At 42.1% G+C, this 27,553-nt stretch overlaps 1 protein-coding gene across 2 annotated transcripts; it reads left to right on the forward strand.

Moving 5' to 3' along the window:
- The first annotated feature begins 259 nt into the window (after positions 1-259).
- Positions 260-27,186, forward strand: cop1 (COP1 E3 ubiquitin ligase). Of its 2 annotated transcripts, none has more exons than XM_015974802.3 (20): positions 260-815; positions 891-950; positions 1,634-1,731; positions 2,632-2,696; positions 2,818-2,937; positions 14,883-14,951; positions 15,044-15,103; positions 18,646-18,725; positions 19,352-19,412; positions 19,540-19,654; positions 20,467-20,602; positions 20,691-20,834; positions 20,993-21,101; positions 21,212-21,293; positions 22,677-22,793; positions 23,401-23,518; positions 25,486-25,610; positions 25,748-25,908; positions 26,057-26,101; positions 26,832-27,186. In XM_015974802.3, exons 1-20 carry the CDS (start codon positions 493-495, stop codon positions 26,847-26,849), a joined length of 2,106 nt encoding a protein of 701 aa, XP_015830288.1. In that variant the 5' UTR covers positions 260-492; the 3' UTR covers positions 26,850-27,186. The 2 variants fall into 2 exon arrangements, with proteins under 2 accessions (XP_015830288.1, XP_015830289.1); XM_015974803.3 differs by having other exon boundaries at positions 19,355-19,412.
- The last annotated feature ends 367 nt before the right edge of the window (positions 27,187-27,553 follow it).

The following is a 27,553-nucleotide window of genomic DNA, read 5'->3' on the forward strand; positions in this document are numbered from 1 at the left end:
AAAACACACACACACACACACACACACACACACACGTGCGCGCGCGCGCGCCGTTGGCGAAATGCATCCTCTAATTGCACAAACTCCTCTCCGCTAGAGAGCGGTAATTGAAAACACGGGGCAAAGTGGGGATCCTTCTCTGCAGTTAACAGGAGAAGAAGAAGAAGCTAACGGGAACTAGCAGGCTAATCTCCACAACGCTGTCGTGGTTTTGTGATTCCCTGTTTCAGTATTCGTGTTTTTTTTCCCTCACATATTTTTGTGTTTTATAACTTGGTAACCTAACTATACCCAAGTGACAAGCGCCCGACAAACACCGGTGGACACGGTTTACAGTAGCTCTGTATGAGCACTTCTGCTTTTCTCCCAGGATACTAGCGTATCACCAAGGCAGCTAAGTCGGCTAAAGGAGCCCAACAACAGCGCTGTCCGGATGCTTTGAACAGCAACGGAGCCGATTTTTGGTGGAGTTTTCAAAGCCGGTCTTGCGTGATGTCAAGCAACCGGCCGCAGTCAAACAGTGGCGGGGCAAGTTCGGTGCCTAGCACCAGCAGCAGTAGCGCAGGAGGCAGCGGGAGCACCACCGTAACAAGTAATGGTAACTCTTCTGGGAACGTTGTACCCTCCCGGGCTATAGCAGCCGGCGAGAGCGGCTTGTCTGTACCAACTCTGTCCGCCGTTTCGTCCCGGGGCGAGTTCTCTTCCCTCAGCAGACCATCTTCAACCTCGGGAAGCAGGAAGAGATCCCTCCATCCAACACCTTTATACAACGGCCTGTTGGATTCATACGAAGATAAAAGCAATGACTTTGTCTGGTGAGCTCTCTGTCAGCTAACCGAGACTGTGCTGTGAAAGCTGAGTTTCTGATTCATATTTGTCTTTTCTTTTAGCCCAATTTGCTTTGAAATGATAGAGGGGGCGCACATGACAAAGTGTGGCCACAGTTTCTGGTGAGTGTGGAGCTGCAGCTCGGGTTGAATTGAATGAAACACCTTAGAAACACTATTCACTCACAGATAGTGGCTGTTATTCATGTTGTTTACAGTTAGGAGTCCGTTTGAACGGCGAATCTACTAGTTTTTAGTTATTAAAACTAACATTTTACATTCGTTTTCGCAAAAACTGTTAGTAAGGTGATTCTAATGAAATGCCCATCAAATAGATGGAATAGGTCAGTTTAAAACTAAATGAATGCAATCCTTATTTAACAAGTAAAGATCCTTGAGATTTAAAATGCCGTCTGCCAGAGTTACCTGGCCCAGACAGGCAGCGGCAGGTGATTGAATGTTTAAAAAATGTTGAAAAACCAGTTTGAATTCTGTCAGTGAGACATATTCTTTCAGATTGAGTCAGTTTTGGAGCTAATTCCTATAATAAAGGGCAGAATGTTTGAGTAGCTTAAAGGGGAACAAGTCGTGTCCACACCTTTGGTTTGTTTGGGGGGATCTGAGTATAATCGGAGAAAACCAAGAGTATTTTTTGAAGTGAGAAAACAAATACAATTATCAGTTGTATTGGAAAGGTCAGATTTTTTGCGGCAGACACTAGAGGGTGAGTTTTTTTTCATTCCGTGATTTTTAGAACAGACTTGTGTTTATTTCTGTGTTAAATGCTCCCCTTTCCCCTGTTGCAGTTTCAAGTGTATTCACAGGAGCTTGGAGGTCAGCAACAAGTGTCCCAAGTGTAACTGTATTATTGACAATGTGGCTCAGCTGTACCCCAACTTTCTAGGTGGGTGTTTTAAGTTGGATGGTTGTTTTTACAGTCATCATTTTGAGAATTTAGCTAGTTTCGTTTTAAAATAGGGTTGGGCATCGACTGGAACCGGGACCAACTGTTAGCTTTTTTTGGAATCGTTCAAAGTTTTTATTTTGATTCCTAGTAAGCCGACCGGAAGATGACACCAACACTCGTGTGTGTGTGAGCGTCAGAAGGCTGAACAATAACCTGTAAAGTCATCGTGCTAGAGCAGCTTTCTCTGTGGTGGACCACACCAGCTTCTGCCACAATAAATAATAATAATAAATCACATACAAAGTTGTGAAATTTCCTTTCTGAACTATTTCTGTTGAGAGTTTTAATGTTTAAATCTGTTAGATTGTTACTGACAGCAGCTGCATTTAAGTTTCACTTTCTGTTGTGACTGAATGCTGCTGCAGCATGGAGGTGTAGTTCTCAGTCATCCTGGACATGATCATCCTGAGAGTTTTAGCTGAAAACAGTTGCACGTTTCTGGATATGTTGGAGACATTTAGCCTCTCATCCCAGAGGCTGCTTCCAGACTTTGGTTGTGGTCAGAAACAAACACACTGGTTGTGCTGCAAGTCTTTTTCTTTTTTTCTCCAAAACATGTTTTGGTCTAAATGAAGGTGATGCTGTTGTTCATAGAATTAAAATTCATGTTGAAGTTAAGATTGTTTCATCAAGTAGGACCTGTGGTTAGCTGGCTCATGTAAAGCATGTCATGTCTTGAAAGAATCGGAATCGGGAATCAATAGGAACCAGAATCGTTCAAAATCAAACGATGCCCAACTCTAAAAATGTGATCAAGTCGGTGTTATCCTGCTCAAAGAAGGAGCTTATGTTGTTTCTCCTTGTCGCCCTCACTCTGCCTCTGCTGCCGTTTCCCAGTAAATGAGCTGATTCTTAAACAGAAACAACGGTCAGAGGAGAAGAGACTGAAATTAGATCATCCGGTGAGTGGTTCACATTTTATTCCTGCTTTGTCTTTTCCTTCTTTGTGACTCTCAAACTTGCAGACTTGTTTGTTTTAGAAAAATCTGTTTCTTCCTGCTGATCATTGTTTTCGACCCCTAGAACGGGCCGCAGTGGCAGGTCTTTCAGGATATTTTGAATCCGGATCAGGAGAACCTGGACCTTGCAAATGTCAATCTGATGTTGGAACTTCTGGTTCAGAAGAAGAAGCAGCTGGAAGCGGTAAGTCATTTTGTGCGTGTCTGCGAAGATGATTGTAAGAGTCATTTGTAGCCCATTCCTCGTTACCCTTAGCTAAGCAAGGAAGTGTGTTCCGAGTATAGAATTGGCACATGTGGCTGCAGAAATAATGTGCAGGCTTAGAATGAAATGCATAAAGGTTACTGCAGTAGAGGGAGAAGGTCAGATGTGAGGGTAGGAGATGTTCTCAGAAGAGTTGGGGCTTTAAGAGTTTCCTGGAGAGAGACATGGATGCCCCTGTTCTGGTTGAGTGACATGGGTCACGCCATCATCACGGAACGACACACCAAAAAAGTCAGAGTTGTCTTGAGTGTGACATCAGCACCCCTAGTCAATAACCCTCTAGTGACTGGAGTTTTGACATAAACTCCATTACCTGTTCTGTGATGAGACTTCTTGCATCCTGGATTAGATTAGGGCTGGACAATAATTCAATAACGATAAATATCCATCAATAGACGTGTGGTTAAATAGGAAAAAATGGATCAACAAAAACTTCAATGAAAGTTTCCTTTTTCCATCATAGCCTATTGGATAGCTTTATACTAGAGTCATTACTTAACCTAACCAATCAAAAACACAGACCCGAGCACGCTCCGTCACCAAGCCCTCCCCTCTGAAACCTAAACAGACAGCAAAACTTAAACAAGATGTTGCAGCAAGGAGAGGTGGAAGAAATTGTCCCGAAAAAGTGCTACAGTACTTCACCAGTGTGGCAATATTTTTATTCTTACAAGTAGGGATGCACCGATCAGGTTTTTTGCTGCCGATCACCGATACCGATATCATAGAATGCTGATCACCGATACCGATCACGTTCATTGGCCAGAAATTTTCTACAACATTATAATGAGTGCTACAAACTACATAATCTGGGAATAAAGGAAATGTAACCTAATCTAAAATGGTCTGTATGACCCCCAAATTCCACTACCTCCGCTCCGGTCCGCCCCCGCCTTCCGCAGCCACTCGCTTCCGAACTCAATTTTTACTGGTACCCGCTCTACAACGGCTCCGCTCCGGTGCGGAGACCTGAGGGGGGCAAACAAGCATGCGCGGGATTTTCGAGATCTTGCGATACAGTCCGAGCAATAAACGCGGAAGTTAGATCCAAACACCCGTTGTGTGGGAGAAACATCGGCATGAGCTGTTTAATCTGCCCATCATTTGTGTTGACAAATCAGCAGTGTTTGGATCAACAAAGTGTGATTACTTTGATAGTAGAAACTGTATTTATGGCTTATTTTTGTGCATTTAAACTTCAGCCGCCATTGATAGTTGTTAAAAGTTGTTAAACCTGTGCATATGAAACAAAAAACGCCTTTTGTTTATCGATTTATTGTGAAAAACGGAAATTGTGCTCGCTCCTTTTCCTGTTGGGCCGTTGTGATTTCTGTCCATTTACTGCGGAGGTGCTCCGGCGTCCGGCGAAAATAGAATCGATTCTATTTTTGCCAGATGCCGGAACAGAGGGCGGCGCACGGCGCCGCACTGCCGGAGCACGGCCGCAGTAGTGGAATTGCTCTGATTGACTACAACGGGACCGATTTTGCTCCGGCGTTTGTGTCGGAGCGGAGCGCAGCGGAGCGGAGGTAGTGGAATTTGGGGGTTAGGGTTGTCACGGTGTGAAAATTTAACCTCACGGTTATTGTGACCAAAATTACCACGGTTTTTGGTATTATCGCGTTTTTTTTTAAACATGCTACATTTTCACACAATTAAATAAACCCTGTATATCAGGAAAATATTGTCCTCAGTTTGTGTCTAAATTTTTCCTAAAATGTGTTATTTTGTAATTAAGTAGTTTATTTGTTTACATTTTCCCCTTCAGTCTTTAAAATACCAATATTTGCCCATAACTTCTTATTTTATGTCTGTTTGATGTCATCATTTTAAAAATATTAGATCAGATGATACTCAGTACTCAAGTAGCCTTCTAATCAGATACTTTTTTACCCTTACTTGAGTAATCCGTATATCAGGAAAATATCGTCCTCGGTTTGTGTCCTTCCAGTGAGCTTTGCAGATGTGGGAAAATGTCATCAGGCAGTAATCGTTGTTAAATTCATAATTATTCTCGGAGAGAGACCAACTCTATCTGCCCCTGGGAGCCCCGTAATGCATAGCGTCATTTCAACATGGCGGTGTCCGCGACACGGTTTATATGCAGGTAGCGGCGCTGCGGCTGCTTTATATAGCGACTCATTGCATTCTCCCTCAACCCAAATCCTCGGATCACGCATTTTAGCTAAAACGCTAACGTTAGCTTGCCTTACGTTGACTGTAGAGTTGTGGGTGATGGTCACGCGGATGTGTCATGAGATTTGAAGTGTTGCTGCCTTTCACAGACACTTTTTCTGCTCGTGCTGCAAACAGGATAGCCGTCCGTCTTCCATAAACTCCCTCGGCATTCTTCACATATCTAAAAGATGCCTGTACTTCCGACTTTGTCTTCTTTGAGGGATAATAAATGTCCTCCTGAGCGCTGCCGTCTCCTCCTTTGACCATTATTTCAGCTTTAGCTTCAAGAAAGTTTTGTTGTAAACAATGCGCGCACGTGCCGCCGGCAACTTCAGCCGATGATACGGTGGCTGGTAAGGGTCACCGCGCCTACACCGCAGCCACGGTAAACCCACCAAGATAATATAGTTTTTTTAAAAACAAGACGGTTATTATTATTGTCAACTTTTTTTCTTTTTTTTTTTTTTACCGGGGTTTAGCGCTACACTGGTTACCGTGACAACCCTACCTGATCGGTTTGCTCTGATCTATTTTGAAAATTCCGATCAAAACCGATAGGGGCGCTATCGGCCGATTACGATCAAATGCCGATCCATCGGTGCATCCCTACTTACAAGTCTGACAAAAAACTAACAACGGTGGTTTGCAACGGAGAATCAATAAAAAACAATTCTTGTAATGTTACCTACGAATCGATACCGGTACTTAACGGTACCAATTTTCGATACTTTTGAGTGTTTATTATTTTAATTCTCTTTTATAATTAAATACATATTCTTCTCAATTTATAACCATATTTTATAAATATCATGATAAATAACATACAACTGTTTGTATTGTAACATCGTCCTTGTAGTTTTATAAGTTGATCATTAAACTGAAGCAAACATCTTTACTGTGAACTAAATTTTCTGTGTATCTTCATTCCTTTTGCCGTCTTTTTTCATTCGATTTTTCCTACTGGGAAGTTAGAATTTCCGAGGAGAAAGCGAACGCACCATTAGCGAAACGGAAGCTAAGCGTTCTTTCTACCCTTGCTGCTCTGTTTACAGTTCGCTCGCAGGGACCGACGTAACACTCTTGCGCATGCGCAGCTGTCTAGGCAAGTTCTCGTTACGAAGGACAGGTACCGAAACGAGGCACCGTTTGAAATGACGTGAATCGGTGCTCGGTTGGTACTATGGAATTCGGTCGGTACCTTAAAAAGTACCGAATTCGGTACCCATCCCTACAAATGACACTGGTTGATTATGCACAAAACCTCTGAAGCTGAATCAGTTTTTGAACTCTGAGCTTTGTGCACTGCTCAGTGTCAAAGTCAGACACCTAAATGAAGTCCATTTAAAGTATTTGTTCTGCAGATGTTTTTAGTGACAAAACAAAAATCTGCAGCAGCACAAGCTGCCCGAGGATGTGCCTGATTGAAAGTAAAGCAGTTTCCTGCTTTTCTGCCCTACTGGTTGAAAGTGGAATTGCAACTACCGTGAACAACCCAGCAGCAGCCTGCTGTAGCTAGTGCTACCAATGAGCTAAGACTAACATTAGCCAAGTCTTACTAAATAAGTCACAAATCAAAAGATCCACACTGTTGGACAAACAATGTTATCACTTACAAGTAGGGACTTTTTCACTTCCGGTACAAAACTGATATTGCAGCCTTTCAGTATTGACCGATACCGATATCAGTCAGATACGATATCAGCACAAATCAAACATACTTTTACCTGTTTCATAGTGTGGCATTTATGAAAGCCTTGATCAAGTGATATTACTCAATCAGAGAACAAGAGCCAATAACAGTAAGTATGAAAAAAATAAACTAAATTTTCTTAACCAGTGGTTGCAAAAATGTGACCCTTAACAGACTGCTTTTATCAGAGATTTTTGATGTTGTCCCATATAATCCGATGCACTGTTTTTGGGCTGGTATCGAATTACTTCTGATATTGATATCAGAACGGGACATCCCTACGTACAAGTCAAGTAGCAACAAACCAAGCTCACAAGCAGCCCGTGAGTTCATAGTCTTTTTCAGCTTCCTCAAACTAGTGTGGCCACGCCGAAGTTCACTCCAGTTTTAGCTCTTTGCTTCGCCTCCTACGACATTACCCTCTTACTTTTACTTTCAGGATCTGCCTTGATGCTGATAGAAAAGCAAACTTCTTTATCTTCTTGTGCTTTTTGTTGACCATCAGCAAACTGAAAAGGCTAACTGCTCAGAAAATGGCTAACAGCCGTAATGCAGATTTAAGAGCGCCCCCTAGAACACCTGCCCGCTCCACAAAACTGTTTAGTGCATTATCTGGCCAGCAGGGGGCATCAAATAGGAAACTGGTCAAGTTTCTAACCCAAATCACTGAGCTCAATGTTAAAGCACTAGCTTAAAGTATAAAAAAAACTATTTAGTGTTACTTTAAATCGACTTTGGGTAAAATAAACACCTACTTCTTAGGTGTGTTCTTGCTGTGTCGTATCTCTAATTCCATGCTTTAGTTCTTTTTTAAAACACAGAACAGTTTTGTTTACCTGTTTTTCCGCTACGTTTCGTTTGCGGCTGCAAACTTCCTCAGGCTGACGCTGATGGCGGCGTCACATCCTTCTCCATTTATCCGTGGGCCTAAACATAAACACATATAGGAAACCAACACACACAGACCAATATCTATTATGGACATCAGAACACCCCACCATACACAAAATGTCAGTAATCAGAACATTATATCACCGAGCAAACATGATAACAGAAGGAAGAGACCGCAAACAAAGAGGACAAACACATACAACATGAAGACCTGCGGATACCCAACATGGGCAATAAAGGAAAACAACAAACAACAACAGAAAGAAAAGAACAACCTAAGCAAAGTACCGGAAACCCAGAAAGACAAGAACCAAAACCAGTGATAACCTTACCATACATCAAAGGTATAACAGAAAAAGTAAGAGCAACAATGAAAAAACACAACATAAACACACCAACAAAACCATACACAACATTTAGAAACAGACTAGTGCACCCAAAAGACAAAATATCAGCTGGACTTAAATGTGGAGTCGTTTACGAAATCCCATGCAAACTCTGCAATAAAACATACATAGGAGAAACCGGACGCCAACACAACACACGAACAATAGAACATAGAAAGGAGTGCGAGAGAGAAACAAGTCGAAGACACACAAGAGCAGAAAAACAAGAAGCAGAAAGCACAATAAAGAAGTCAGCTGTAACAAGAGAAAACCACATAATGGACTGGGACAACACAAGGATCATAAACACCGAACAACAGAAATACAAAAGATGGATAAAGGACACTATAGAGATAAGGAGACGTGGATGTGGGACCATGAACAGGGACGATGGAGTTTACACGTTGGACCGCGCATGGGACTGCATCATCCGAGAGGGGAGAGCGGGCAGCAGAGGGCGACAACGTCCTCTGCTGCCCGCGGATAAATGGAGAAGGAAGTGATGCCACCATCAGCGTCAGCTCTGAGGAAGTTTGCAGCCGCAAACGAAACGTAGCGGGAAAACAGGTAAACAAAACTGCTCTGTGTTTTAGAAAAGAACTACAGCATGGAATAAACACCTGCTGGTGTATTAAAAATAAGGATCATGTGTAAAATTGTTGATCAGCTCATCCTGTTCCAGGTGAAGCAAACTGATCCAAACCATGATGTAATCGCCAACCCATTTCACAGGCGTTTCGTTAACAGAATTTGTATTTTCAATCTCTTCAGAAAATGTCTTTTAAGGGTTTTCAAACCCCGTTTAGCAGCTGTTTTCTACTATTGCAGCCATGTCACCCACATTAGTTAGTTCTGATGCTGCTTTAATGAACATTGATGAATTTAAGCACACATTAGAGAAGACCTTCACACAGCTAGCTTATGGGTAGATGTTGACATGTTCTTGTTTGAAAGTGTTCTGCATTTGTTACTAGCCAATTGGCCGTCTAGCGTTTCTTCAGGTTGTGTCAACAACAGTGTAGCAGCAAGAGTTGTTAAATCAGACAAAGAGATATTAGATAACTGATTATTGTTCAGCCCTGTGCTTTTATCAGGAAGTCAGGAGGTGGAATCTGAACAAAGAGTGAAACCCTCTCACATGAACCTGACACATTCCCATTGACTCACAGTCAGTGAGTGGAAAAGAGAAGTAGGAGTTGTTGACTTGTTTCCTGTCACATCAGCAGTGTCGTGTCATCAGCAAACCTCTTGCTTCATATCAGATGGAACCAAGACATTAATCACAAAATAAAAGCATTAACTGAGCTGAGCTATAATTTATTCATCTGTAATTGTATAAAACTACCAGATCAAGTCCTGTTCATTGATGTTGCCACGTTTAATCTCATTTTACTCTGCTAAGTAATTTGCTGGCACCTGTTGGCCCCAGTAGGTATAGTCGTCATGTGAACTCTGACACTGCAACTCAATTCACCTCACTGTTTGAACAAGCCTTCTTTGATTTATCAGACGGGTCCTCACTGGATGGATTGCTTACTTGCTTTAATGAGACCTGTGAGGCTATCCTTGACACTGTTGCGCCGTTAAGGCCCAGGAGGGGAAAATGTATGGTAAATTTATGGTCAACGGACGCTACTCGTGCCGCAAGGACATGTAGAAGATACGAGAGACAGTGGAAGAAGGATAATCTGCACGTTTCCCTAACTGCTCTACGTGACAGTTGGAAATCATACCAAGAGGCAGTTAGATCTGTGAAATTTGCATATTATTCCAATCTCATTTCTTTAAACTCAAACAACCCCAGAGTACTATATACAGCTATTGACTCAGTTCTGAAGCTAAATGATCATCATGTGGTGCAGGCATCAGCTAAAATGTGTGATGAGTTCTGTGACTTTTTTATTGGGAAAGTTGCTGCACTCCGGGCTACCATGTCTAGGGCACCGGTATGTGGCCGTTCTGTTACTGCCACCAGAGGTTTGGTAGCATTTGAACAAATTAGTCTTGATGATCTGATCAAGATCGCTGGGAAGGCTAAGCCGAGTGGCTCGCCGGATGAAGTGATGCCAACGCTCCTCCTTAAAGAAGTCTTTCCAGTAGTCGCCCCTTTAATATTGCACATAATTAACATGAGCCTCAGTTCTGGTATAGTCCCTGACGATTTCAAAAAAGCGGTTATTCAACCTTTGCTCAAAAAGCCTGGACTGGATGCTTCGCTGGCTGCAAACTACAGGCCCATTTTAAAACTTCCTTTCTTGAGTAAGGTGCTATGGAAATGTGTTTACCACCAGCTCTTGGTTTTTATGGACGAGAATGCCATTTTTGAGACTTTCCAGTCTGGCTTCAGAGCTCTACACAGCACGGAGACTGCTCTGGTTAGAGTGCTCAATGACATCTATCTAGCGACTGATAGCGGTAATTCTGTGTTGCTACTTCTGCTGGACCTCACGGCAGCCTTTGACACGATGGACCATGAAGTGCTGCTTCACCGTCTTCATCATTATGTCGGGATTTCAGGATTAGCCCTGGAATGGTTTAGGTCATACCTGACAAATAGAAAAATGTGTGTTAGGATGGGAAGTTATTCCTCAGAGTACTCTGATCTACCTTGGGGGGTACCACAGGGCTCGATATTGAGACCTCTGTTGTTTTCTATTTACATTCTGCCCTTAGGTGACATCTGTTGTGAGTTTGGAGTTCAATTCCATCTTTATGCTGACGATTGTCAGCTGTACCTGCCTCTGAACACGTCAAGTGGTCTCTCTATTTCCATTCTTACAAACTGTTTGAGGGAGATCAAGACCTGGATGAGTGAAAATTTTCTGAGCCTAAATGATCAGAAAACAGAGGCTATATTGTTTGCTCCAAGCAGACATTGTGACTCTTCCATAACACACTGTGGGTCATTTAATGGCCAGCTGAGTGCATCAGTGACTAATCTTGGTGTTAAACTAGATAGCGCCCTTAGTTTTGATCTCCACATCAATGGAGTGATCTCCTCCTCCTTTTTCCACCTTCGTCGGCTGGCAAAGATCAAACCATTTCTGTCACGTCATGATCTTGAGACGGTGGTCCATGCTTTTATTACGGTGCGATTGGACTACTGCAACTCTGTTTTATTTGGTGTGAGCAAGGGCTCAATAGCCAGGTTGCAAATGGTCCAGAATGCTGTTGCCAGATTTTTAGAGGACAGGCGCAAGTTTGACCACATTACTCCTGTCCTGGCTGCGCTTCCCTGGCTGCCCGTTGATGTTAGGATTCATTTTAAAATACTTTTACTAGTTTTTAAAACGTTAAATGGTTTGGCCCCTCCTTACTTGGTGTCACTACTTCAACCATACACCCCTTCACGGTCACTCCGCTCGGAGAACTTCATGCTCCTCTCGGTCCCAAGAACGCGCCTAAAGACGCGTGGTGATAGGGCTTTTGCTGTGGCAGGTCCTAAGCTTTGGTATAAGATTCCTCTCAGCATAAGGGCCTCCACCTCTGTTGCGGTTTTTAAGGCAAGGCTAAAAACATATTTTTATGACCTGTCTTTTAACCTTTCTAACTAGTTGTATTGTTTTACTTATAGCGATTTTACTCACTGTAGTTTTATCTGTATCGTGTGATACAATGTTTTATTTTCTGGACTTACTGTTTTATGCTTTTAGTTGATCAGTGTAGCGCCTTGGTGGCATCTTTTTGCCTGTAAGGCGCGATTTATAAATAAAGTTGAGTTGAGTTGAATTTTGTCCTGTAGGGAAAGTAGAATGTGTCAAGTTGCTGCAGTGATGAAGAAATGTTGTTCCTTTTTCTGTGAAATTTTCCACACATTCATGGTGTCGCTGACAGCTTTGCGACAAAGAGCTGGTTGCTAACCTGCTGCATTTGTTAGATACGTTCAAGTTATTTGGCTCGTCTGACGTCGGCTCTGCAGGGACATCACCTGCCACCATTGTGGTGGAAAAGCACAATATATCAGTTTCACTCATGCGCTGCATCCCAGGCATGTTCCAGAAGGGCAACGGACCACAAATCTCTGCTCAGTTTGCTCCTGATTTCATGCAGAGATAAACTTGCCAGAAGGGAGTCTGGAAATGCAGGATTTGCACCCTCAAGCGTTAATATAGCAGCAAATTCTCCAAACTGTTTACGACGAGGTGGCGTGTGCTGGTAAGAGATGCTGCTTTACCCCTTTTTCTGCTTACGTGCCCATTTCTTTCAGCTCACGCTGCTGTTTTTCAGGTCCATCTAAATATATGTGGTGTATTGTAAACAAGGCCCTGTGTTCACACCACACTCTGCCCTGGATATTCTTCTGTTCAGAACCTTTAAATGTGATCTTTTTAGCCGCAAATCTCCCCGATGTGAAGAGCGAGTTTGAAAGAGAATCTCAGACAAGATCCGGATCTAAGCATCTGTGCACATCCTGTTGTTGTTTCCAACAGTTGCAGCTATCAAATGTCGTCATTAGATGGTTTAAACTAAAAATAATCTAGTGTCTGTAGTGGGCAGATGGGGAACTTTTACCTGCATCTGCAGTGGAATGGTTCCTGAAACCCAGAGATAGGGGTTTGTTGTGTCTGTGGAAAAAGGCAGATAAACATCCATGATGTTCCAGTGGAAATAAGGCACCATGTTTGTGAAGTATCGTTGTGTTGCCAGAACCTGGCTCTTATGAGAACGTTGTCTTAAGTTGACTGGTAGCTCTCCCTAAACGGCACAGAAAATCTTACAAGTGATTTTACATTTTTTTCTCCAAATTTAGATTTTTTCGTATAATTTTTAGCTTAGATGACCATTAATCTTTTTATTTCTTATTTTTGTCTTCTGTTTGCTTGTTAGCAGGGCTGTTTTGAACACGTTTTTTGCTCCTGATCTGATTTCGAGTCGTTTGATTTTGAGTGTCCCCTAATACCGAGTCCTGATCCGATACTTTTCAGGAAATCATTGAAATAAGATAAAAAAGAAAATACATCTAAGTTGTCCTTTAAATTTCAGTTTCACTTGTTTAGGAAGTTTAAAAAACCGTGTTTGTTATGAATATATTTAAAAGCAAAAGCATTGCTCATATTTCAAGTGGTTTCCTCTCCCAGTTTGCTGCTATACTGTGATGGGGCAAGGCAGGCTAACGTTTCCCTGCATAGCACCTGCATGCAGGAAACGGGATGACATTTTGCAGCTTGTTAGTAATTTCTCTTTGTTTATTAGCGTATCTTTCTCTGTCGTCTGGCTCTGCGCTTTTGTCTGAGTTTGCTGTGAACTGGGACTGTTGGTGGCAAACTGGGAATTAATGGTGACCAGTGATTTGTTCTGTTGATGCCCGAAAGGAACGTGAAAGTGATCCGTTTTGAAAGCAGCGACTCATGGAGCTGTGCCCTTCCTAGCATGTTGAATCCTCAGTATGCACACGTTACAAGTGGCTGTTGCTCTGCCTTCGCTGTCCGGTTTAAAATGCCACCAAGCTGCAGACATTTTAGCTCTCCTGACGAGACACGTTAGCTCTGTGTTGGCCTGTTTGCTAACAGCTGCAGCTGGTGTCTGAATCCCATGCCTGCCGTGTGTGGTGTTACGGTTTTTGTTTTCGTACAAGAAACAAATAATATTGATGTAGAGAAACCTGTTAACAAATTAAAACTAAGCCCTTGCTGAAAATCTGTATCTCAGGGTGAATCAAAAAGTCATGTTTGTTGTTTTAAAAGGTTAAATCTAATCTTTTTCACACAATTCTGATCACGCAGTCGGATCGGAGCGTCCCTACTTGTTAGTTGTTGTTTTTGTTTTTTTTTTTGCATAATTTCCAGAGATTTGATTGGATTTTTCATTATTTTTTTATGTATTTATTGAGCACCTTTATACCACCAGTCAAGTGCTCCACGCTAAAACCAGCAAAATGCATTAGCACAAATTAAGTAAAATAATTACAACAAAAGGAAAAAATTTTACTAAATTATTAAAAGTCAGTAAAAACAAGAAGGGTAAAACGGCACTGAAACAACGGCCTGATTAACCAGAGGAGCTAAAATGCAGAACCAGCTTAGACTTCAAACTCTGTACTGAAGTAGACTGCCTAATGTCGGTGGTTGGTTTCATAGTCTGGGTGCAAACATGGAGAATGCAAACTCCAAAATTAAGTCTCATTCCTTTTTGACAACATATTTCTTACTTTTGCAGCTTGGTTTTATTTCCCGTTGCTTGGATATATGGATCGATATTCCTTCTGTTTGCAGACATTTCTGACCTGACCGAACGTCAACACAAAACCAGTGGCTTATATTTAGATGGTGTCCATTTCTTTTAAAAAGCCGATGAGTGATGGAGCATTCTAGATTTGCTTTTAAAATGTTGAGGTTAAGTCACTTCCCTGCTTACAGTAAGAAGATTGATTTAAAGAAACCTTAGTAGGAATGGATCACCCAAAGAAACGGCTAAATGTCGGCTGAAGTCCAAACTTTGGTTGGTTTCCTTTGGCTCATTCAGAGCAGAATATGACCGCAGTCATTTCTGACACACACAAACTCTCATCTTAAGGATTCTTTGGATATTAAGGTGTCATATGATTTTGAAGAGTAGTTTAAGATTACCGTATGTCAGTATAAATATAGAGTTAGAATTTTTTTGAATTTATTATAAGAAGATTTGTTTGTCCTGAACTCAGTTTCTGACCGTGGTTTTCAGTAAGTTGGTAAATGTTCTATTTCAGTTTGTTTATGCTTGATGTCTTTTATCCACACCAGGAATCCCAAGCAGCTCAGAGGCAAATCTTCATGGATTTTCTGAAGGAAGCCAGGAGAAACAAGAGAGAGGTGCTGCTGTTGCTCTTTTTACTGAGGAGATAAAATCATAAAAATAGGAAAAATATTGAAGCCGTTCTTGTGTTTTTGTTTTTTTATACCAGCAACTAGACCAGCTACAGAAAGAGCTCAACTTCCTTGAAGAAGACATTAAGCGTGTTGAAGTAAGTAAACAGAATTTGAACACAAACTGTGGGTCATTTTGAGAATAAAGGAGAGCCACGATTCGTGTCAGGGCCAGGCTCATTCATCAACCATACTTACTTAGACAGTAGCCACGTTTACATGCGCCAAATTTCCCCAATCCGATTCATATCTTGCTTGATCGGAAATCCCGAATCTCTGTTTACATGCACACTAACTGAAATTATCCGATCATGCCGTGAGTTTATATGCACCAAGTATTCAATCAGATTAAATAAGTTGAGCATGCGCACAGTTGTCTTTCCCGGAAAAAAATTGTAAACAAACGTCATGAAACAAAATGAAAAATGTAAAAACATAAATAACAATTCTTCCTGCTTTTCTGAATCAATTTAATGTTTTTATTTTGTTCTTAGAAGTTACGTTTTCAGTGAGTAACTGCAGATTTATGCTTTGCTGCATTTTATTGTTGACAATATTAAAATAAGGGAGCGTTATCCTTGTTTCTGCCTCTTGATCAGCTGATCCATGGGTGTGACGCGGTGTGGGGGGGGGGGGGTCAGACTCATGTTTTATTACTGAGCTCTCTTGTGGCTTATTATTAATTAAATGTGACAGTCAGCTGAAACTGTTGGGAAAATTTGGTTCAAACTAAATAACAGGAGATGTTCAGAAAGTTTGGAAGCCTGTGTTCATCATGTGTTCATAAACCAACTGCATCTCATCTGCGTTAAAGGGACATTATGGAAGTTTGACAGCCAAAACATGTATAGAAATAATAAATTTCTTCTTCATACGTTCTCCTGCAATGCCCTGGTCCTGTAGAACGAGCCCTGGCATTTTTACTGTGATTGCCTGTTTTTCTGTAAAATCACAGAAAAAGAGAGATGCTCGGGTCGAGCAGGCTGCTTCATGCGCGTTCACGCTCAGGCATCGCCCGTAGCATTTGCTATCAGTAGCTTTAGCAGCAGAGAGAGAGGTAGTGCCAACTCAGCCACTTTGTCGCTGTTTCTAACGCCTCGTGATGAACCTAGCTACATTTCTGAGGACCCTTAGCTACTTTCTGTGGAACTTTCTTCTAGATATTTCCTGCAAATTAGCATCAAAATAGCCATTTTCGCTCCGAACCGTTCTTTGAACGTTGTTTCAGCTGTCATCAAGGATATAAATGTCACAGATACAAATGACGTCACTGGCGCATTAGCTCACCTAGTTAGACGTTGGGCTCTCGTGCAGAAGACCTGGGTTCCATTCCTGATGTGAACATAGTTTATTAAGAGTTTCTTTTTTACATGAATGGTACATTTTTTTACAGTAAGATGCCCACATTTTTATTTGAGATTCGCTGAACGGCATTGAATTCACAGATAAAAAAGATGTGGGTTCAACTTTCATTTTGGAACAATTTTTCAAGCAAGGGAAGGGAATGATCTGAGCATGCAGGAGGACTGACCCATCTTAAACCTTTGTCGTCTGTGCTGAAGAGAAAGGTACAGAACCAAATTATTTAATTAATTAGCTGCGCGTTCTCCTGTCCTCTGTCCTCCGGGCCACACACACACACACACACAAGGGACTCAGCTGTTATTTTCGTTGAGGAGTGTGCACGTACAGCATGTCCGCCTCATGCATGAGCCTACTATTGAAGCTGCCGTTATGCTTTTGGTCAGAGGGGGTAATCGCAAGCATAAAAATTCAGAACTCCATAAAGTCCCTTTAACGTGCTTTTACACAGATAGTCAGCCAGAATATCTAACTGAGGATGTTTTTCTACTCAACATCAGCCTCCTTAAACTCAAACCAGGTCTGTTTAACCGATGTTACCCTGTCTTCATTACGAGCACGTCTCCATCCACCTGCTGCAGAAACGGCTGCTGCGTTCACAGAAACGGATCCGTGCTGCAAATCCCGCAATGAATCTACGTGTTTCCAGCACAGACTTAAACATGGTTGTCAAATGATTTGTGCCATAATCAGATTTTTATTTTACTTCCACAAAATGCAAGTTCTGGATTGCCATCATATTTAAAAGCCGGCATTCGTTAATTAGGCCACCATTTTTTAGGTCAGGCAATCTAAATGATGGCGGGGTGGCTCTCTAGTTGTTTTCTCACATGCACAGTGGGCATTATTTTACTCCAACAATCCGAATGGCTGTGTACGTGCATGTCAATCAGAATGATGATCGGACAAAACCACCCCTCTCAATCGGATTGGAATTTCATTCCGATTGAGAGGCTTACATGCAGAATTTCTTTTATCTGATTGGGCATTCGATCCGATTAATTGTGTCCATGTAAAGGTGGCTAATGTGTAGTTTTTGCCATTAATCCTGGAAATATCTGTCAATATGTTCTTGAAAAGGAATTCAATGATGTTGGAAAAAAATTGTCAACTTTGTAACATATAACCATAAAATCGGTTTGAAAATATATGGGAGCGGGTCTAAGTCTCTGGGCGATGCCATATTTGATGCCATGTTTCCTACGGTAGCCCATGAGGACAAAAGGCATTTACTGATTAGTAACAAGCAGCTACAAAGCTTTCACCATTCATAAACATTGTTTTAATCATTTACCTGTTTGCTTGTTGCCAGTGATGAAAGCGAGTCGGATGTGCTTGTCATTTTGCTGAAGGTTTAACGATCTGACGAAGTACTTGTTCAAAAATTGCGCTTCCAGGGATTTTTGACCTTAATGGCCACCCGTTGGTAAAGTCTCATTCGAACACAAAAATACCACCTGCTTGCAATTATTTATCGCCAGGAAAAAAAGTCACTTTAACGAACAGATCTATGTGTATTTCATACGTTGGAACGGTTTTACACATTGTGTGGTATTAACCATCTTGTACTTGCATGTAAAAATGTTCCTAAATATTGGAGCATCACTGACCATTCGTACAAACGACATCTAGTGGTAGAACAGGTGAACAGCAATCCTGAAGGTGAGAGCGATCCATGCTTGTTCCTCATCTAGAAAATAAGTATTTATGTCTGTGGAAAAACAGTTTTATCACATAGCAGGTGTTAGAACCTACGAGAGACACCCGTGACTAATGGGAATGTGACATTGAAGCATGTCTGATCTTCTGTTATTGGAGGATTTGGCAAAGCGTGTACTGTGGAAGGAACTCGTCTTCCGTGAGTGTACTGGTCTGCTTGGTGAGAATCCAGAGTGGCTCCTGAGCAGATACCATCTCCTGAAGGAGATCCTTCTGGAGCTATGCTGTGATTGGGACCCAATGTGGAATGACAGACAAACCCCACATATCTGATTCCAATCCACTGAGGAAGTGGTGTGGTATGGTACATTGAGGGCGTTTCTGTATGTAAACGATGAATGTGAACAGACACAAGCACCTGGGTACACATGTGGGATTTATCATTGGTTGATTGCAGTGGAACATGCGTAAGAGCGACCACCTCATGTTTCATAAATCGGAATTTTGACTATTCGTACAAACATTCTAATCTTAATTCGTAGGAAAGAATACTGGACAGTGTTTATGAACGTCTGATAAATGAGGGTCCTGGTGATTAACTGTTTTCCTCCTTTTTCAGGAGATGAGTGGGCTGTACTCTCCAATAATGGAGTTGGAGTGTACAGTGCCCAATGTTGAGGCTTCTTCTCCGGCACCCAGGTACTGTTGAGCTCTGTGCTTTTATCACATCTGTACTGAAAACCGAGTCATCACACATCAGCATACATTTTTTTAAAGGCCAATAGACTCATCCATCTTGGCTCGTGACGGGGAAGTTGTTGGCTTAGCACCCAGTAGAGAGCAGAGCACGTTCGTAACTAGCCGTTAGCATTAGCAACTCCACAACACAGCTGAACTCTTCCAGACTTGTGTTATCTGCGGAGATAAAACATCAACGTTGCAGAGCAAACTGAGTCATTGGTAGAGTCGTGTTGCTGTTAGCCAATCAGAGGCAAGATGTGTGAATATCAGAAAATAAGACTCCAGATCCTGCCGTCTGAAGCTCACCTCTCATCAAGCACGCTTCTAGTTCCTGAAACAGGAGCACCAGGGCATTTTTATCCCAGAGATTAACTCACAATGCATTCATTTATACTGGACACCACTGCTAATGTATTGAAAAAGGAGTGAACTCGGTCTTTAATAAAGAAAAAACTGCATTTATTGCTCTGAAGCAGTAACTGAGCTGAAGTCCAGAGCCCATAGCTACAGTTATTAATAAATTAAAGGGTACTTTTTTCAGCGCCACAGATTCATTGTATGTTTGTGTCCCTTTTATGTCGCAGCAGCAGCATCATCGACACACCTGAGTACAACCCGCCTCCCGGATTTGGTGCAACAACCCAGGTATGTCACAAACACTCGTGTTAGCTAACATGCTACTTCTACTTTTTTATGATCTTTCTAGGATCCTATTCTGACAAATCTGATGTCATAATGAGTTTAGCACTGGCATGGCTGCTCCTTTGTGCAGGGAAAGAGACAGACCTGGTACAACAGCACTTTGGCATCAAGACGAAAGAGGCTGACGGCTCACTTTGAGGATCTGGAGCAGTGCTACTTCTCCAATAAGATGTCAAGAATCACAGGTATTCATCACAAACTGTTGGCGATGTCCATCTTCTGTTACAGTTATGCATTCTTCTATCTTCTGTATCACTGCAGACATGAGGTAGACTTTATTTTCACAAACTGGATATCATTTGCATCTCTTCAGATTCAGATTTCAGATTTATTGGCCAAGTAAAAGTACATTTACAAGGAATTTGTCTTCGGTAGATGTTCGCTCTCTAAAACATACAACAACCACAATAAATGAGAATAAAAATACCTAAAAACATATAAGAACATGTATGCCCACACACATGTTCATTTACACACACACATATATACATATATACATACCCACGCACACACACACACATATCCATAAGCATACAGAATAAGTATTAAATTAACTTAACGTATTTCTAAAGTTATTATTTCCTCTTATTTAAAAATCTGTTATGAACTTTTGTCCATGAGCTTCACATCTCATGTGTCTCATGGGGCGACGGTGGCACAAGAGTTTAGTGCTTGCCCCATAATCGGAAGGTTGCAGGTTCGAGTCCCGCTCAGTCTGTCGCTGTGTCCTTGGGCAAGACACTTAACCCACGTTGCCTGCTGGTGGTGGTCGGAGGGACCGGTGGCGCCAGTGCTCGGCAGCTCCAGGGCAGCTGTGGCTACATCGTAGCTCATCCCCACCAGTGTGTGAATGGGTGAATGACTGGTTGTGTTGTAAAGCACCTTGGGGGGTTCCAGGACTCTAGGAGGCGCTATATCAAATACAGGCCATTTACCATTTTTACCGTTTCTCATTAGCGCGTGTTTACCTCTTAGCTGAAGTGTCTGTGGTTTTCAGATGAGGGCAGGAACCTGAACCAGCTGGATGATTTCACGGAGTGTTTATCTAAATTCACCCGCTACAACACTGTGCGGCCGCTAGCCACCCTCTCCTATGCCAGTGACCTCTATAATGGCTCCAGTATTGTCTCTAGGTATGAAAAACAGATGATATTAAAGTATTGTAAGTTTGAAGAGTAAGTCTTGAGTGTAATCACCTATTCTCACTGTGTTCTGTTTCAGTATTGAATTTGACCGTGACTGTGACTACTTCGCCATCGCTGGCGTGACCAAGAAGATCAAGGTGTTTGAGTATGGAACGGTGATCCAGGATGCTGTAGACATCCACTACCCTGTCAATGAAATGACGTGCAATTCCAAAATCAGGTAAAAAATAAACGAATTCAAGAGGAACTGAGTTTTAGCTTTTAATCAGATCAGTACCCTACACTTTAGGCAGTGATTCATCAAATGACATTTTATTATCTCAAATTGAGGATCTGCTGAGTTTCCATATCAAAATGATACTTCATCTTCCATTGCAGCTGTATCAGCTGGAGCAGTTATCACAAGAACCTTCTGGCCAGCAGCGACTATGAAGGGACCGTCATTCTGTGGGATGGATTCAGTGGGCAGCGGTCCAAAGTGTACCAGGTGTGACTCATGCACAGCTTTTTACATGATGTTGGGTTTTTTTCTGCTTATTATAACTATGAATATTTTTGCTGTGACGGTTTTCTGAAGTTTGACTTCCATATTTTTAGGAGCATGAGAAAAGATGTTGGAGTGTTGACTTCAACCTGATGGACCCCAAGCTCCTAGCCTCGGGTTCTGATGATGCTAAAGGTAAAAGAGGATTTCATATGATTTATCTGGGGTTCTCGACCACCAGAGTTCTAAATGAAAAGGAGATTTGCACATGTACTGTTATTGTACCCCTTCAGTCACGAGTCAATAAACGCTCATATTTTCGGACTTTTTCCGCGATGCGTTCTTTGATCTGTTCTGTGTCTGCAGCTAAGTATATATTTTATACTTTTTGAGGGGGCAGTGGCGGGGCCGTTGACAAATTTAAAGGAAGTGGCATCCTGGCCAATCACAAGCTTGTGGTCTCCGTCACTTTTGACGGATATATAAAAATTTGGGCATGTGTCCAACACCCTCTGTGAGCCTGTTGAAGAGCCCTTGCAGCGACGCATAATGGCGTTGCGTGACTCAGCACAGACAGAGAAGTGTAAGGCCGGGGACACACCAGCCGCCGAAGCGCCAGGAGGCGAAGCGCTCACAAAATTTGGCCTCGGTTCAGACCAGACGCTTGTTTCTCCACTCCGGTCGAGGCGCGCCTCGTAGTTTTTCTTTTAACCACTTGGTGTCCTCCATTTCCTCTCTGCCTTTTCTCTGCACTTTTCCTCTACACCCCCCTCCCCCCTGCTGTTTGTATGTGTGTTTGTACGTGTGTGTGTGAGAACCTATGGTGTGAACCGGTTGTTAATAGCTGGCCTACGTCTTTCTGCCTCTCTGTCCTGTTTGCTCCGGTTGAAAGACACCCAAAACCACACCCCCTTCACGTGGTCACACACACACAAGTTCGCTGTGTGTGTGTGTTTGTGTGGTTTTTATGCAGTGTCTGTTTACGAACACAGTTGACGATCACGGAATTGTATTTTGAAATGCTTTATTTTGTTAAATTTACCGGCCTGCCTCATGTCTAGGTTTGACTTCCTGCCAAAATTGACGCGGTTCACCCGCGGCTCGCAAAAAAAATAGAGCAGGCGCCAAAACGATCGCTGCACGGCGTGGGCTGGAGCGCCGGCGCTTCGGCAGCCCATGTGGTCTACAGAATAGGATAACAAGGGCGCCGAATGAAGGCGGTCCCCTTTTCGCGGCGCTTCGGCGGCCGGTGTGTCCTCGGCGTTAATCAGACTTAATGGAGGCAGGTGATTTGCTTTTCCAGCTGTCTGGTTTAAAATACCACCAAACGACAGACTTTTTCACCAGCCAGTTAAGAAATTTCTATCTCGGAGTGAATTTAAAGAGTCGTGTTTTTTGTTTTATACGGGTAAATCTGATCTTTTCCACCTGATTCCAACCCTGTTTAAATCGTGTGATCGGTTCACAGCATCCCTCAGAAAAACTTAAAAAACATCAACAATGTATAAATTTAGCATGGGGCTCCGCTGCTTTTTTATCTAAAGTGTTTATATTGTTTACCTGTTTTTTTTTCTTTAGTTAAACTGTGGTCAACCAACCTGAACAACTCAGTGGCTAGCATCGAGGCTAAAGCTAACGTCTGCTGTGTTAAATTCAGCCCAACTTCCAGATATCATCTGGCCTTCGGCTGTGCGGGTAAGACGGAGGACTGGTTTTGTTCAAACACTCCAAACTGATTCTAACAAAAGTTTTCCTTCTTGAATAATGTGTTTGTGTAATGTTGGCAAACTTTAAACTTGTTTCTCTCTCATTTTGATGTATTATTATTGTGGTACTCACCTCCCACCACTGTTATTTCCCCTTGAAGATACTAAATTTCATCTGTGGTTATGCTGACTCTGGTGGTCCAGACAAACTTCTGAAAACTCTGTTCATTAGTACCCCACAGGAGAATAAGAATTGTAATAAATATTCAGGTATGCAAAGGAAAGTATTTCCCATCACTAACACTGGATAACAGCTTAAAACAAGCGGAGCAGAACTCTGTTGCTGAGAGTTGTCCAGGCTCGTTGACACTTCAGCGTGTGTGTCTGAGGTCCACTGGCAGAAAGCCGCCTCCTGACCCTGGAGTGGTCGCTCAAGGAAGAAAAACTTCAGTTTGAAAACAGTTTGGAAAGAAGGAACATTTCTTATTGGAAACGCTAACTTCAGCACAAAGCAGCAAAGACATTGCATCATAACTTTACTGTGTTACAAGAATAAAAGCCCCAGATTGTTTATTTTTAACTCGTCCTGCTTCTAGATCACTGCGTCCACTACTACGATCTTCGCAACACTAAGCAGCCAATCATGGTGTTCAAAGGCCACAGGAAGGCCGTGTCCTACGCCAAGTTTGTAAACGGAGAGGAGATTGTTTCTGCGTAAGTCACTTAGGTTTACTTTCAGCCGTTTTTACTGGGATTTATTTTGAAAACGGTGAATATCAGAAATTATTAACTGTAATTTTAATGCAGTCAAATGTTCATTAATAAGGAACCTAAGTCACGCCCATCTGCTTCCAGACCATGGGTCCCCAGAAGAACGACGATGAAGATGCAAGTCAGCGGGGCTAAAAACCTATTTTCTCATCCCGCTTGCTATGTTCCATGGATTTCACATATGGTGTCCGTGAATTTTAAAGACGCGTTTTTTTATACCAATTACGTGCTTATTTTTGAACGGGGGTACATTTTATTTTAGGTTTTGTGTGAAAATAAGTCCAGGACTGCAAATACGCTTCACAAAAGTGACACCATCAAACCAGACACTGATGCTATCAGTAGCTTTAGCAGCAGAGAGAGAGGTAGTGCCAACTCAGCGACTTTGTCGCTGTTCCTAACGCCTCGTGACAAAGCTAGCTACATTTCTGAGGACCCTTAGCAACTTTCTTCTAGATAATTCCTGCAAATTAGCAACAAACTAGCCCTTTGAACATCTTAGGTGTGTTCTTGCTGTGCGTTATTTCTAATTCCATGTCGTCGTTCTATTTTAAAACACAGAAACGGTTTTGTTACATGTTATTGACGCTACAGTTTCGCCGACGGCTGCCGGCTTCTTCAGGCTGGCGCTGACAGCGTCCATCAGCGTCAGCCTGAAGAAGCCGGTTGATTTTGAAGCCTGAAGAAGCCGGCAGCCGTCGGCAAAACTGTAACGTCAATAACGTAACAAAACCGTTTCTGTGTTTTAAAAAAGAACGACAACATGGAACAAACTAGCCCTTTTTGCTCCGAACCGTTCTTTGAACGTTGTATCAGCTGTCATCAACGATATAAAAGTTAGTTACAGCCAGATGTTGCTGGCGCTTAAGCTCACCTAGTTAAACATCGGACTCTCGTGCAGGAGATCCGGGTTCGATTCTGGACGTGAACATAATTTATTTAGAATATATTTTTTACATTAATGGTATATTTTTTTTACAGTAAGATGCCCAAATTTTTATTTGAGACTCGCCAAATGGCATTGAATTCACAGATAAAAAAGATGTGGGTTCAAATTTCATTTCGGAACAATTTTTCAAGCAAGGGAAGGGAATGATCTGAGCATGCAGGAGGACTGACCCATCATAAACCTTTGTCGGCTGTGCTGAAGAGAAAGGTACAAAACCAAATTATTTAAGTAACTGCGCGCTTTCCTGTCCTATATCCTCCGGGCCCCACACACACACACATGGGACTGTCGAAGCTGTTATTTTCGTTAAGGAGTGTGCACGTACAGCATGTGCGCCTTGTACACGAACCTACTATTGAAGCTGCCGTTACGCTTTTGGCCTGAGGGGGCAATCGCGAGCATAAAAATTCAAAAGTCCGTAAAGTCCCTTTAAACAGAAGTACAACACGTGTGCGATTCAGGGCATGAGGCAAAGCGGGTTAGAAAATGGCTCTTTTAGCCCCGTTGCATTCGTTTTTTTGTTCTTCCAGGGACCCGTGAGCCGACCGGAAAGGGAGGAGACTTAGGCTCCCTATTTATAAAATATGCATGCCAGTCAGAAGGACTAACTCTTTTACACCTTTTCTGTTTGTTTCCAAAGAATACTAAAATAAATTCTTTTTGTTGTTGCATACTTTCAGCTCACCTATTAAACTGATTATTGAGGTTAAAAAGGAGCCTGAAAAATGTACTAGGTGTTGGCTAAAACATAAAAAATTACCCACCTTCTAGTGTCTTACTTTAAATGCCGCAAATTTAAATACTGATTTGGTTCTAATTGGTTATAATCTTACAAATGAAAACAAGCCCACATGGTTATGATACAAAAAAAAGTTTGACCTGGTTAGATCTTACCCACTTGCAGAAGGAAAGGACCGACGGTTAAATGTCTCCTGACCAAATGTTCTTTTGTGATCAACAGGTCAACAGACAGCCAGCTGAAGTTGTGGAACGTCAACAAACCTCACTGCCTGCGTTCCTTCAAGGGTCACATTAATGAGAAGAACTTTGTTGGACTGGCATCCAACGGAGACTATGTCGCCTGTGGTAATAGTTCTCTCTTAGACAGGAGAAAGAACAGTCAGAAGTCATCTTTATGGCACCGTTCGTATTTTTGACTGAATTGTTTATGTATAGCGTTAAAGATCTGTTTTTTGTTGTTGTTTTGTTTTTTCATGTTTTAGGCAGTGAGAACAACTCCTTGTATCTGTACTACAAAGGACTTTCCAAGACGCTGCTAACGTTCAAGTTTGACACGGTGAAAAGCGTCCTGGACAAGGACAAGAAGGAAGATGACACCAACGAGTTTGTCAGCGCGGTCTGCTGGAGGGCCCTGCCTGATGGAGTGAGTACTTAGGTCGTGTCAGACAGAAAAATTAGAGACCTTAGGAAAGTTTTCACAGCATCAGGCAATTTATTCAGCAAGTTGGGATTCTGCTTCAGGTAATCAACTGTTTTAGGTGTTTGTGTGTTGATTTCATTTTGTTTTTCAGGAGTCAAATGTTCTCATTGCTGCAAACAGTCAAGGAACAATCAAGGTTTGTGTCTATTCATGTTTACGTAAAAAATGGTCTGTAAAAAAAAAGTTGTGATCTGGTGAAGCTAAGATGGATTTCATGAGTCAATTCAGATTAAAAGACACAGAAACGTCTAAAATCAGCCTGGTCAAATCAAATAAAAATATTTTTAAAAATGTATTCAATTCAAATCTATTTATAAAGTGATAAATTCACAACAAGGCACTTTGTATAGTAAAAGTTCCAATTGAGCCTACTTGTCAGTGTATTGAGTTCAGTTCATTATTCCAGTTTGCCTAAGCCCGGATCACACTGCGATTTTTGGCCGTCGCACAGGATTGTTCATGTTACTCTGTGAGAACTCCAGAAATGTGGCACACTGTACGGCGCAAGATTCAGTGAGGCAGACCGCACGACGTCTCGCTCCTGCAGGACACGCTGCGTCATGAGCACACCTGACGCATGCGTCACTAAGCAGACCGCTAACCAAAACAAAGCTGAAAAGATACAAACACTTATTTTTAGTGTCAGTTCATGACCCAGCCCATCTTCCTCAAAGAGGAAGCTTTGTTTTTAAAACCCCCCAATGCAACCCCATAATGCTGAGTGTCAAGCAGGGAGGCATTGGGTCCCATTTTTTCTAAGTCTTTGGTCTGACCCTACCACAAACTGGAAGGAACCTTCAGCAGAACCTTAATCAGTTATTTTTTTTCTTCCACCAATCACAGCTGTACTTGCTTTCTCCTCACAGGTACTTGAGCTTGTGTGAAGACCTGCCCGTCTGAAGCCCATGTAGGAACCACCATCAGCCTACCTGTGTGGCGGACACATCAGTCGGACACGAGGACATCTCAGGCTGCCTGCTGAGCGCTGGGCTGGCTGAAATTAACTCCTCATATTTTTATTAAGTTAAACACTTTTTCTTTTTTGACTGCAGAACAGACTTTGGACCAGGGTATTAGCTTAGCGGCACCAGGCGTGTTTTACTACAACAAAAGGAGGGCCGAGCTTGGACCCAAAGCCTGATGGGACTTTGGAGAAAAGCTTTTTGTTTTACAATATCGTTAAGTTGAAATACAATAGAGCACCTCTTTCTTGTGGGTCAAATCAAAACCTACACTTTTCTTTTAAATTTATTTAAACCATCTTTAATGGTACATCCAGCCAAATGTTACCTGCTTGATGCATTTTCCTCTTTTAAAGGCCAAAGCACAACACAAGACATGCAAAAATGACGTCTTCACGTGAAGCTTTTAATTAGCGTTGCTGTTTGTCTGTCTCTCCCCTCTTCCTCTTTGTGTAGATTTTGATGTTTTTCAGATTGGGGGAAATTTAGTTTTAATAAAAATGACTTTAATTTTGTTCTGTCAGACAGCATTGGCTTCTTTTCCTGCTCAAAACAAGGTGAGGTAGCGTCATCTTCTGTTGGTTATCAGAGCAAAACAAGACTCCACATGTTTGTCTGTAACCACA

Source organism: Nothobranchius furzeri, chromosome 11 (genome assembly GCF_043380555.1).
Source record: "Nothobranchius furzeri strain GRZ-AD chromosome 11, NfurGRZ-RIMD1, whole genome shotgun sequence".
Classification (NCBI taxonomy): domain Eukaryota; kingdom Metazoa; phylum Chordata; class Actinopteri; order Cyprinodontiformes; family Nothobranchiidae; genus Nothobranchius; species Nothobranchius furzeri.